Source organism: Myxocyprinus asiaticus, chromosome 15, assembly GCF_019703515.2.
Source record: "Myxocyprinus asiaticus isolate MX2 ecotype Aquarium Trade chromosome 15, UBuf_Myxa_2, whole genome shotgun sequence".
Lineage (NCBI taxonomy): Eukaryota > Metazoa > Chordata > Actinopteri > Cypriniformes > Catostomidae > Myxocyprinus > Myxocyprinus asiaticus.
Window position 1 is genome coordinate 16440843 of NC_059358.1, and position 12739 is coordinate 16453581.

A 12739-nucleotide genomic window follows, 5' to 3' on the forward strand; every position below is an offset into this window, starting at 1 on the left:
ATAGTCTGTCAGTTGATCTTTATAAACAGTCACTTTGTAAGAATCCTTGAGCATACATTTATTTAGTTCAAATCACTTTCTTTTTGGTAACATACAATTAATGTATCTAGAAAATAAAAATTTCTCCTCTGAAATTTTGTACTTTAATTTGACATGCAAATTTGACAAATTCAGGCAAATTTTGAACATGTAATTGGGTTGCTCTCAAATTATGTGCAGTCAACAAAAAACACAAGAAACTTGTTTTTATTTGTTTTTATTTTACAATACAAAACATCTAAAAATCAAATATGAAGGTACTGTGAGAGAATAGAAAAATGTCTGATGTCAAAGATGTCATCTTCTGTAAAGTAATATTTAGACTGAAAATTAGTCTGGTTTTTCTTTGCTCCGTAAGTGCTCACAGGCTGGTTCGACTAACCAATACACAGTACTCATCTAATCATAAAGACTACAAACTAAAGCACATGAAACAAGCACTTGCATCAAATATATCCAGTATATTTACAGAAACCAAATCTACACATATCTACTGCCTCAAAAGTATCCAAAATATGTCATATAACACATCAAGTAATTAGTTCTGGTATTGAGCACTTGCTTTGAGGGACAACACTGTAGAGGGTCTGACAGAAATCTGTCTAATACAAGCTATCCACCTGAGAATAGAGTCATACAGACAACTTGGGCAGGATGAAGCATGACTGTTTCATTGTCCAAAATGAAATAGTGAAACAGCAGTGCTGCTCCAACGGGCCAAACTCTTTTGAAGAGCCCAGCACAAAACTGTTTTTTTTTGTTTTTTGGTAAAGGTTGAGCACGAACTACTCATCAAGGCCTTCATCCTCATCTTCCTCCATCTTTGCGTCAACCTCAGCTGTGTCAGAGGACTCATGAAGGAGCACATATTCTCTACTGCTGAAGCCAAATTTTAGCACATCCTTCTCTTTGAGCTCGTAATAACGCTGTGGTTCTATACGCTGATTGTTTAGGTAGGTGCCATTACCAGAGCCCAGATCAATGATGTATGGTTTCACTCTCCTTCCTGTGGTGCCATCTGGCCGTGTGAACTCCACCAATCTGGAAAGAAAAGAGTATTATGAAAACAAATGGGCACTTATAACCAGTAATAGCTCAAGAGTAGACACTTCTAATAACGTTTCACCATTAGGTTTGTTATACCACCATTGCTGCCTGTAACTATGCAGAATCGACACTTTTTTATAATAGAGTACCAATATAATTTCCATGATCCCTAAAATAAGTGTAATGCGTTTCTAACAAAAAGAAAAAAGAAAAAAGGAAAATTATGTTTTCACTAAACTAAGCTTTAATAATTTTATTTTTTTCTCGATTTTTTTCCACCCTATATACCAAGCAGTCAGGTCCTGGACATTGATAAGAAGTTTATAAACAGGGAGAATGAACATTCCATTATTAGCTATATTTATGATTGTTATACACATTTTCCAATATAACATACTACTTTCAATTAAAGCAGTCTATAAATCTACTACTTAAATATATACCAAAGTGCTCTCTCTTGTTCTGACCTGTACTGAAAAACAGCATGCTGTTTGGAACAAGAAGGGTGGTCAATAGGAATGTCTGCTATTCTCCTCTGTCTTCCAAGTAGATACGCACTCTGTCTGTGAATGTACATGACTGGGAGCGGCCCATCATTCTTAAAAGGGTACAAACGCCACCTTCTTTTAGGGATGCGGGCCTCAGGTGGTTCATTATATTTGATGACCACCCCCCTGTATGTGTTGGTATCTTCCACCAATGCACCTGAAAGTTCAAAGTTGGGCTTTTCCTTCTCAGCAGCAGGGGGGGAATCGCCATCCTGCCCACCACCAAACTCATGTGCCTCATCACCATTACTGCTCCGAGCCTCCTGTCTGAGGCGATTCTCTCGCCGCCGTTCATTATGCTGTTCCCTCTCAGCTTGCTGTTGCTGTTGTATATGGGCATCCCTTACGTTTCCCCTTTGCCTCTCCTGTTTTCGGTCTCGCTCTCTTTGCTGTGGCCGTTCTCCCTCCCTTTTTACCCTGCGGTCATTTGAATCATCCCTTCTCTCACGATACCTATGAGTTTCTGCTCCTCTGTGATCCTATAATGAAAACTATTGTTAGTATGTCTTGTTGATAACTTACACCAATTATAAAGGTGACTGTAAACATTTTGTGAACAACAACAAAGTTGCTAAATAAAACAGCAAAGCACGCACACAAAACTCACCCACAACTAAAGACATACAAAGAATAGTCATACAACTTTGATTTAAAGGAATAGTTCACCCAAAAATGAAATTTCTCTCATCATTTACTCACCCATATGCCATTCCAGATGTGTATGACTTACTTTCTTCTGCTGAACACAAAAGTTTTTTTAATAATATTTAATTTCTGTAGGTCTTCACAATACAAGTGAATAGGTATCAAAATTTTGAAGCTCCAAAAGCACAAAGGCAGCATAAAAGTAATCCAAAAGACTCCAGTGGTACAATCCATGTCTTCAGAAGCGATATGATAGGTGTGGGTGAGAAACAGATTCATATTTAAGTCCTTTTTTACTATCAAGATCAACTCTCATTTTCACATTTTGTTTTTGGTGATTCATACCGATATATCAGTCGGCCTATATTAGCCTTTCACCGATATATCGATATCGCCGTATATTTTACCGATATGAAAACTTTTTTCAGAACATATGATGCAGAAAACAATGCATTATATGTTATTATAATTGGTGTCATAGTGTAGTTTGTCCACCAGAGCGTGCTCCGACTCCATTGTTTACAGAGCTGACTCTGAACTGATGGTGGCTCTGCAGACAGGGCGGAGTTAAACCGTGTGGATTTGAGCGATCTCTTCTCCTTAAATTGCTAACTAGTTTGTGAAATACATACTGGAAAGTTAATAAAAAATTACCCCATCATTTTATATAACTAATATTACGTTAACCCTGTCCCTGACAACCATGTCACTCATGTTTATCACATCTGTTTGCTGTTAGCCAGCTATAGTTTGTCAGTGCAGTCAGTAATGTAGCAGATTGAAAGGTAAACATCAGAGCAACTTTTTGCAGCTCAGCAGACAACGGTGCGGTGGTGGATTGTGTTTGGTGAGTGTTGATTTCACGCTTTGCTGTTACCTAATTGGTAAGACACAATGCTGGAAAGTAAATAAAGTCCATCTTTTACTCTCCACGACGACGAGCTTTTAGCTAACTAGCTAATCACGTAGCTACTTTCATTGCTTGCCAGCTGAGTGGAAGCTAATGTGTAAACATGTATTCACCGAAATGTTTTGTTCAGGATTCACAGTTTGGTACCACCTTCAACCAAACAATTCCAGTCGTTGCATTTATAAAATGTAATATTTAAAAGTCTTGTTTTCCAGACATTAAAATAGGATACGTAATAAAAGTAGATTTAATAAATAGTATATTTGCCCTGTGTAAATAATAATATTTAGGAACTGTATCTAAAATAAATGAGGGGTGATACATAATACAACAGGCTGGAATAAAAATAGACATTTACTCATTTTAATATCCTTATATATATATATACCGATATATATCTCTCGTAAATGTAAATGAGTGTAAATGCCAACACCATCATATATGTCGGAAGGACTGATGTCTGTCAACCAAACCATGAGCTCATTGATGTAATTAAGTGAGTCGGCTTTTTTATTCCATCAGTTACTCCTGGTCGGAGGCTTCCGTATATATTTAGTTTATAAGTAGGGTTACGTCCTACATACATTTAATGGTGCAACGCTCAAATATTTAGTAGAGTGTAAATTGTGACTTAGTGCCCATTTACGCCACAACTAGGCTAAGTTGTCACGTACGTATAGCTGGTGCAACCGGCCCCTGATGTTTATTTAGCTATTTATTTTATTTTAATTTATTCTTTATTTAAATGGTCAGCAACTGACTGATACTAAACAGTATTACTGATGTTTATTTAGCTATTTATTTTATTTTTATTTATTCAACTTTAATGGTCAGCCATTGACTGATACTAAACAGTACTGATATTAATTAAGCTATTTATTTTTATTTATTCTTTATTTAAATGGTCAGCAATTGACTGATACTAAACATACAGTACTTATTTTTATTTTATTTATTCTTTATTTAAGAATTTAAGTCAGTTGACTTATACTAACAGTACTGATGTTTATTAAGCTATTTATTGTATTTTTATTTATTCTCTATTTTCTCAGTGTTCATTTCTAGAATTTGTTTACAGTGTATAATAATAATTATCAAATATTCTTTGATAAGAAAGCAGCCTTCTGAGTACCTTTGCATAGTCATATCGATGCAAAATCGGTGCACAATCCACATAGAAAAGGTCTGTTTTCATTCCAGCTCAAAAATTAACTATATCATAATTTATAATTAATTATATTTATCACACATCATACATTTGCACATATACAGTGAAATTCTTTTTTTTCACATATCCCAGCTAAGCTAGGGTCAGAGTGCAGGGTCAGCCATGATACGGCGCCCCTGGAGCAGATAGGGTCAAGGGCCTTGCTCAAGGGCCCAACAGTGGCATCTTGGCGGTGCTGAGGCTTGAACCCCTTCTGATCAGTAACCCAGAGCCTTAACCGCTGAGCCACCACTGCCAGTCACCATATCAGTAATCAGTGAATTTTCCCTCTCTAAAATCGGTATCGGTCGAGCTCTAGTATTGATTAATGCTGCCGTATGTGCTTTTTGTTGTTCAGAATTTTGTTAGCCATTCACTGGGATTGTACAGACCTACAGAGCTGAAATATTCTTCTAAAAATATTTGTTTGTGTTCAGCAGAAGAAAGGAAGTCTTACACATCTGGGATGGCATGGGTTTAAGAAAATGATGAGAAAGTTCACCTAAAAAGGAACAATCCCTTTAAGAACTATAGATAAATGACAGCTTTCACACCCATCAATGATGTTGAAACATTCCTCATTTACTTGCACTGATTCATAAGGTTATGTAAAAAGTCATGCCTTTTTTTTTTTTTTTTTAATTAAAATGTTCTCCAATTAGATTCACCTGCTTTAACCTAATGTCTGTCCCACGGTGCGGGCTTCTGCTGCTCCGTGTCCGAGGGGATCTCTCCTGCTGTCTGCCCAATGACCGGTCTCTTCTCGCTGGCGATCGGTCCCTTCTTCTAACAGGTGATCTACAATTACAGTTCAGAAATCATCCAACATTAAGTTTTTGATTACAAAACAATATGACTTGTTGAACCCTATACCCCCAAACTACAATACTTTTTAAAGGAATGACGAGACAAGAAATGTGAGCGCTCGTTTTACCCGCGGAACTGTCGCCATGCATTTAAGCCGGGTTGTAAGGTATAATGGCGCTCACCTGCTGTTTCGTCTTCTCGGTGGAGGGCTGCTGCTGCCGCGGCTGGAGCCTGAACTGGCTCGGTGTGAGCGTTGAGGCCGCACGGGGCTCTCATTTTCTTGTTTGATTTTTATCTTTGCCTTCCGGGAAGGAGATTCTCTGTGTCGTCTCTTGTTATCCATAACGAACTGAGCTTGTCTATAAACTCTATAACTATAAATATAAACTCTATTGTCTATAAATGTCTATATATTTACTTGTCGTAAAAAGTAAGAGTCGTTCATACTAATGGAAAGGGTGAAAAAATATTAAAACCATAATTTTTCGAAACTTCCACGTGCACTTCCGGTTTGAAGCTTGCACGTTGCTGCTGCTTCTTTTGTTTTTTGGCGACTCGCAGTCTATGTGCATATCGCCACCTACTGAACTGTAATGCAATCATGATTTATTTAGTTCATCTTTTCTTTTACCCTTCCATTCTTTCGTTTTCCTTCTCTCCCTGCTTTCGTACACAACTCCCTTAAAAAAAAAAAAAAAAATGCTTTGTCCCCACTCTAGTTCAATCAAGACCCCATGAATCAGATGGCGCTGCGTGTTCAGCTCCTCCATCCTCCACACAGAACCCCTCATGATCCTAAAAGTGTGGAACAGCATCATTAATCTAATGTTTATAAAATTATTTTATTCAAACCTTTACTATAAGTACTGCATCAAAATCCTGTACCCTACTTGATCCCTAATATACTCCCAACCCAATAAAAATTCCAAATCCTTATCTTTTCGACCTTTTTTATTTAAATATATCAACTCTCTTCTCTCCTCTTCATACCTACTACATTCAAATATTACATGCTCAACTGTTTCTTTTCCTCCACAATACCATTTTCATGTACTCCAATTACATACAGTGATGAATTCAAACCTGAATGCCCAAGTCTTAACCCAGTTATTATAACCTCTTCTTTCCTATTTCTTCTACAAATATTCCTTTTACTATCTACCTTTTTTTTTAATCTTATATACATGTCTACCCTTACAATCATTAATCGAAACCTCTTGCCATTCTTTATCAATATTGTTCCTTATAATGGATTTAATATCACCTTTACCCAAAGGAACGCTAACATCCTCCTTTCCTTTTTAAAGCATTTTTAGCTAGCTCATCTGCCACTTCATTACCAGATATCCCTACATGCACTGGTACCTGACAGAATCCTACTTCCACTCCTTTCCGATGTATTTGCCAAAGCAACGTATATATTTAATTCATCAGATCTTTCCTTGATGACTGCCGGGTAGAAAGTGTTTTTAAAACAGATGCAGAATCAGAACACACCACCACTCTGTCTGGTCTTATCTCCTCTACCCACATTAATCCTATAATAATAGCAAGCAACCATTTCTACAGCATATAATGACAAATCTGATGTTAGCCTCTTTGATATAATTATATCAAGACCTGGAATATATACTCCCACTCCTGTAATACCTAGATTTGGGTCTCTTGAACCATCTGTATATATTTGAGTTCTTGTATAAAATCTTTCCTTGATATGCTTATTTATATTATATTTAATTTGTCCTATTTCTTCTCATTCTCTTATCTAGTATCTCCAAATCTATTTCTACGTCAGGGAATATCCATGACAGATCTTCACTCCATACAGGTGACACATTAAATATTCTGTCTACAATTTGATACTTTTCTGCCACATCACATATAATCCACCCAAAACCCCTTCCTTTCTTATTTATATACTCCCAACAGTTATTTAAAACATCAGAAGCAATATGGCTTCCAGCATGACTCTTCAAGGTTGCCCAATATACCAACGACAAATTTATTCTGCGTAAATCCATTGGCTTTTCACTTGCCTCAAACAGTGTCGACTTAACTGCTCCTAGACATGTTCTGAGAGCTCTGTACTGTGTTTTATCTAACTGATTTTTGCACGTTGCTTAAATGTGTCTCTCTGTGAAAAATAAAAGTATATTTTTGGTTCTGCTTTCTTCAGGGCATCGTTCTACAGTGCCACCTGGTGGTGTGTTACTGTCATAAAAATATGAAGTTCAAGCCTTATTTTCTCCCTAAAAGAGATGTTGTTTGTAATGTCTTTCATTCATAATTACCATGAAAGTGAAACAATCTTTTAAATATTTGAGTTGTTAAAAGAAGGCTTAAAATGCACTCCAATATATTTTTATTTATCTGTTATAATAACACTGTACGTTTGAATATCTTTAAAGAAAACGAACGATAGTGTCATTTATACAGCGATGGTGCTAATTAATAACAGCTGCGCTTGAACGCGCGAGCTCGTTAACGTGTATCAGGTGACTGAGTCATAAGTGTTCCAATGTTCAGTGGATCAGTACCCTTACCAGTGCCCGGATTCGTGTTCACGATATACTGATTCACGACATAAAGGGCTAGGGAGCTGATTAAGGCACAGGGAGTGTGCCCGGTTGCATAAAGCACCTTAAGTTAATTTTTTCCACTAAAGTTTCCCTTAAATGTAATGATGTTGCAGAAATGAACCCTTAAGTTTTACTAAGGTAAACCTTAATGGAAGTAAAAGTGTTCACCTTAAGTGTTGACTAAGAGTTACAAGGTTTCTAAAAAAAAAAAGGAGAAATAGCTAAGTTTATAGAACCAGTTGAAGAGTACAGCATACCAATGCAAATTTTTCGCGATATGGAGAGCACTTTAGACCGTTTTAGTGATAATAAACAAGCGCAGGATTGCTATGGGGAATCGCATGATGAAAGGCAATCTAATATCACATCTAACACCTCAAATTCACCTCACTACTCACTATCAAAGGTATCTTCCTGACACTCGCCGGCCATGAAAGCAGAATCCTACATTAATTGCTCCGTATGATAAACTCAAGACATTTTTTAAATTCACGCAATAACAACAACAACAACAACAAAAAAAACAAACAAAATTTTATATATATATATATATATATATATATATATATAAATAAATAAATAAATTGTACACAAAAACAAAGTGTTTAAATCTATTAATTTTGAGGATTGTACCCGAGAAATAAATGACCTCCAGAAAATGAGTTTTAAAGGAGATTTATTATTGCCCTTTTTACAAGATATAATATAAGTCTCAGGTGTCCCCAGAATATGTCTGTGAAGTTTCAGCTCAAAATACCCCACAGATCATTTATTATACCATGTTGTAAATGCCTCTTTTTGGGTGGAATCAAAAACACGCTGTTTTCGTGTGTGTCTCTTTAAATGCAAATGAGCTGCTGCTTCCAGCCCACTTTCCGGAACAGGGCTGTGCCTTTACAGCTCGTGCTTCGGATACTACAGCAACAACAAATCAGAACCACTCATTCCACTTCTAGTACAACTCTTTTATGTTCACAGAAAACGTACATAGTTTTCAAAAAGACAATCACCTTACTGTATTGTGCATAATAAAGGTGCGGTTATGAATTATACAGACAGTAAGCGAAAAATAACGACATAGCTCTGTTCTCCGTGAATACAATCAGAGACAATAGTAACTTTAGCTGCATTAGCCGTGGAATCAGCTAACAAGCACATTTGGATAGGCGATTTGCAAACATTTACAAAATATAAAGTGCGATACTTACATCTTCAGGATATAAAGCTGGAACACAAACAGTTGGTACTGATCCACGCTTGAGAATCACATTTTTTGAAATCCTGCTTTATATTGACCCTCATTCACAAAACAGTCTGTGTAAAATTATTTGCACAAACATACACAAATTTTGGTATGTTTTGGGGCACGTTTGCTTCAAAAACAAAACTTGTCCACTGTGTCTTCAGTGCCTGTGATGCCGGGAGTACATGAAGACTATTATGTTCACTTTTGAAGCCAACAACAGAACACTTATGATGCTTACGAAGCTGAGACATCATTCTTCTCACTGTAGCTGCTCCAGCGTGGAAAAAAATGGCGGACTGTGTGTAGATCACTCAGGGGAGGATCTATGATAATAGGGTGGAATCCATCACCAGTCCTGGACGAGGCCTGCTCTAACGTGACGTCAGTTTAGAGCAGAAACGAAAACCAATCACTTTGAGACCCTGTTTTAGATTAATAGAAATATAAGAAAGAGGAGTGGGTGGACTTTAACATTGTAGGGTGGTTGTGTACACACACTGCCGACTAACAATTATGTTCAAACACCATGTAAAAGTGAATTTTGCATAATAGGTCCCCTTTAATTTTGTTTATGCAGTAATCTGCAGTAATCACAAACGACTGTAATTGGTGCATCCAGAACAGCGCTGAGAAAAGTAACGTGCCACATGAAAATAATTTACACATCAATAATGATACTGAGAAACTTTATTAGTAACTAAAATGAAAATAAAAAACAGTAAAAAGTTAAAGTATTATTTATGTTAAAATTGCTCAAATGTCTATATTATAGATCAAAGAATGTGTCCATGGTAACAGTAGAATTTTATTACGGTAAAACCTGGCTCACTGTCGTAAAACCCTTAACGGTTTCCCTTTGCTAAGAGAAGTGTCTAAGGGATTATATGCAACACCCTCAAGTCATTCCCTTAGTTAAGTGGAAATAACACCTTAAGTGTTACATTTAAAGGAAAAACTTAAGGTGCTTTATGCAACTGACACCTAAGAGCAGGAATGCAGGCAGCATTATTCCAACATATTATTCAGTTACTGATGCCATTTCAAAATTCACTATTCACAACTGCTATGATGAATTCAATCCTGAGATCTTTTATACTGAGATAACAACCTTTGCGTTTTTTAGCATAGGAGAGCGCGCAACTGTCAACTAGTGTGTTACGACAGTAAGTCACTTCGGATGGGCGGATCGATCCTAAAGTATCAATACTTCCAATACTGATGTTTTATCAAAAATATCGATCCTCACACAAAAATATAGATTCTAACTTTTTCTTTAAACTAGGGATATTATTATTTGGTTACCATGAACTTGAACAATAATCATAAGCTTCAAAGTGAAACAAAAAGGATTAGGCTTTTAGCAAATACTTGTGCAGGATGGGAACTATTTCTTCTTCCGCATCTTAACATGCATGCTGAAAGTCACAAGCAGACTCGTTCAAACAAGAGGGATCAGTGCCATGTAGAGGTAATGATAGAAAATCAGAGAAACTTCTGGAGTAAATTCACGCTAAAATAACAACATATCAAAAGGTGACATTTCTTATTTTTTATAATTGTGTGTAATTGTTGTTAATAAGTAATTAAAAAAATAGAACCATGGTTTTACTAAAGTAATATTGTAGTAACCATGGATAATTGTGTGGTAACTATGGTTTAACTAAATACCATTGTTAAACTAGTGAAACCATGGTTAATTTTTGTAAGGGTAAACAAAACAGAAGTCTAGTCATTTCTGTTTAGGCTCACAAATGTAATAATAATAATAATAATAATGGCTACAATTATGACTAAAAATAATATTTTAAATTACCCATTTTATCCCAAGAAATCACAAAAAATGTAATAGAAGTATCGGTATTGGTATCTGTATCAACAATATTGGACGGTATTGGTAACGGATTGAAAAAAGAAAATAAGTGGCATCACCCTTCCCTATAATTCACTGTTTGCGGATACTATGTAAGTGAATGGGGAGAACAGTAAACTGACACCTACCTGTCGCAAAATTGTCTGTGTCGTCTCTTATAAAACAGCATTTTTTATTTTTCATATTTTTTAGTGTAAAACCTGTTGAAAATTAGCGGACAGGCGGTAAATTCATTAAAGGCATGGTTCACCCAAAAATGAAAATTCTCTCATCATTCACTCAACCTCATGCAATCCCAAATGTGTATGGCTTTTTTCTGCTGAACACAAACGAAGATTTTTAGAAGTTTAATATTTCAGCTCTGTACGTCCTCACAATGCAAGTGAATGGGTACCAAAATTTTGAAGCTCATAAAAGCACATAAAGGCAGCATAATAAATATAAACCATTTCAAGAATGAATTTGAACAGTCCAAACGTATTTCCGGATCCTTTCAACAAAGTCTCTTTTTCAAGGTAAGTCAGTCCACTCGGCAGCCATTTTTGGAACGCTCTTGGGCAGTTTTGGCAGCTATTTTTCATTGTAAACAAGTGTCATGACAGTGCAGCTCCTATATACTTGAATGGGTAAAGACCAAAATCTCCAAAACGGTAGTCAAGATTATGATAAAAGAACATACAGTACTGTGCAAAAGTTATAGGCACTGGTGAAAAATGTTGCATAGGAAGGATGTCTTCAAAAATAATGCCATAAACAATTTTTGTTTATCAATTAATGTCATGCAAAGTCCAGTAAACATAAAAAAAAGATAAATCAATATTTGATGACCACCTTTACCTTCAAAACAGCACCAATTCTCCTAGGTGCTCCTGGACACAGTTTTTCTTGGTTGTTGGTAGATAGGATGTTCCAAGCTTGTTGGAGAATTTGCCACAGTTCTGTTTAGGCTGTCTCAATTGCTTCTGTCTCTTCATTTAATCCCAGACTGACTCAGTGTTCAGTAAGTGGTCTGTGGGGGCCAAGCTCTGTTGTAGGGCTCCCTGTTCTTCTATTCTAATCTTTTCTATTTACAAAAGTAATGTTTAGGAGTCTAAAATTTATAGCGATGAGGCTGTATTTTTATCGTTGACTGTTGACTGCCGTTGGGTGTTCAAATTTCTTCCATTCATTTTAATAGAAGTGGCCCGTCACAAGCAGGAAATATTCACGGAACAGTGACGTCACCAACAAACAGTCCTTGAAATGGTCTATATGACTCCAGTAGTTAAATCCACATCTTCAGAAGCGATAAGATGTGGGTGAGAAACAGATCAATATTTAATCCTTTTTTTTTACTGATACTGTTTTATTGTTTAATCCATGATTAAAAGTGTCCAATAACATGGTGGTTACTGAGATTAAGCAAGTAGATTTCAGGTGGTCATGTGATTCCAATATGGCAGCCTCCATGAGGGGACCCTCTCCATGTGTTTTAAAACAGCTTTTATAAGGTTACTGATACGACTGGAATCTTCATCTCATGTGAGTGCTCATGATTTTATACATATGTTTCAAAATTGCAATTAATTGAGGAGTAAAACTTTTTTTATCAGGAAAAAATTACTGAGTGCACCTTTAAGGCTCCTCTGTTCTGTCTCCTATTTATGCTTTTATCAAAATGCTACATTAGAAGATTTTTTTATTTTATTTATTTATTTTTTTGTATGTAAGTTTCAGTTTGCGTTATATCTTAGAACACAAAAACTATTAAAATGCGAAAACTCTTAATGTATTTGAAATTAATTACTTGTTGTTATTGGACTTGCCTTTTTTTTTTTTTTAACACCATATGGTTCACATCA

The 12739-nt window shown here is 36.0% G+C and overlaps 1 protein-coding gene across 1 annotated transcript; it reads right to left on the reverse strand.

The window, feature by feature from the left end:
- Positions 1 to 243: 243 nt before the first annotated feature.
- On the reverse strand, positions 244 to 5747 carry LOC127453325 (smad nuclear interacting protein 1-like). The gene is made up of 4 exons (XM_051719654.1): positions 5386 to 5747; positions 5065 to 5194; positions 1554 to 2113; positions 244 to 1080 (listed from the first exon to the last, which is right to left on the reverse strand). Exons 1-4 carry the CDS (start codon positions 5544 to 5546, stop codon positions 825 to 827), a joined length of 1107 nt encoding a protein of 368 aa, XP_051575614.1. The 5' UTR covers positions 5547 to 5747; the 3' UTR covers positions 244 to 824.
- Between the last annotated feature and the right edge of the window lie 6992 nt (positions 5748 to 12739).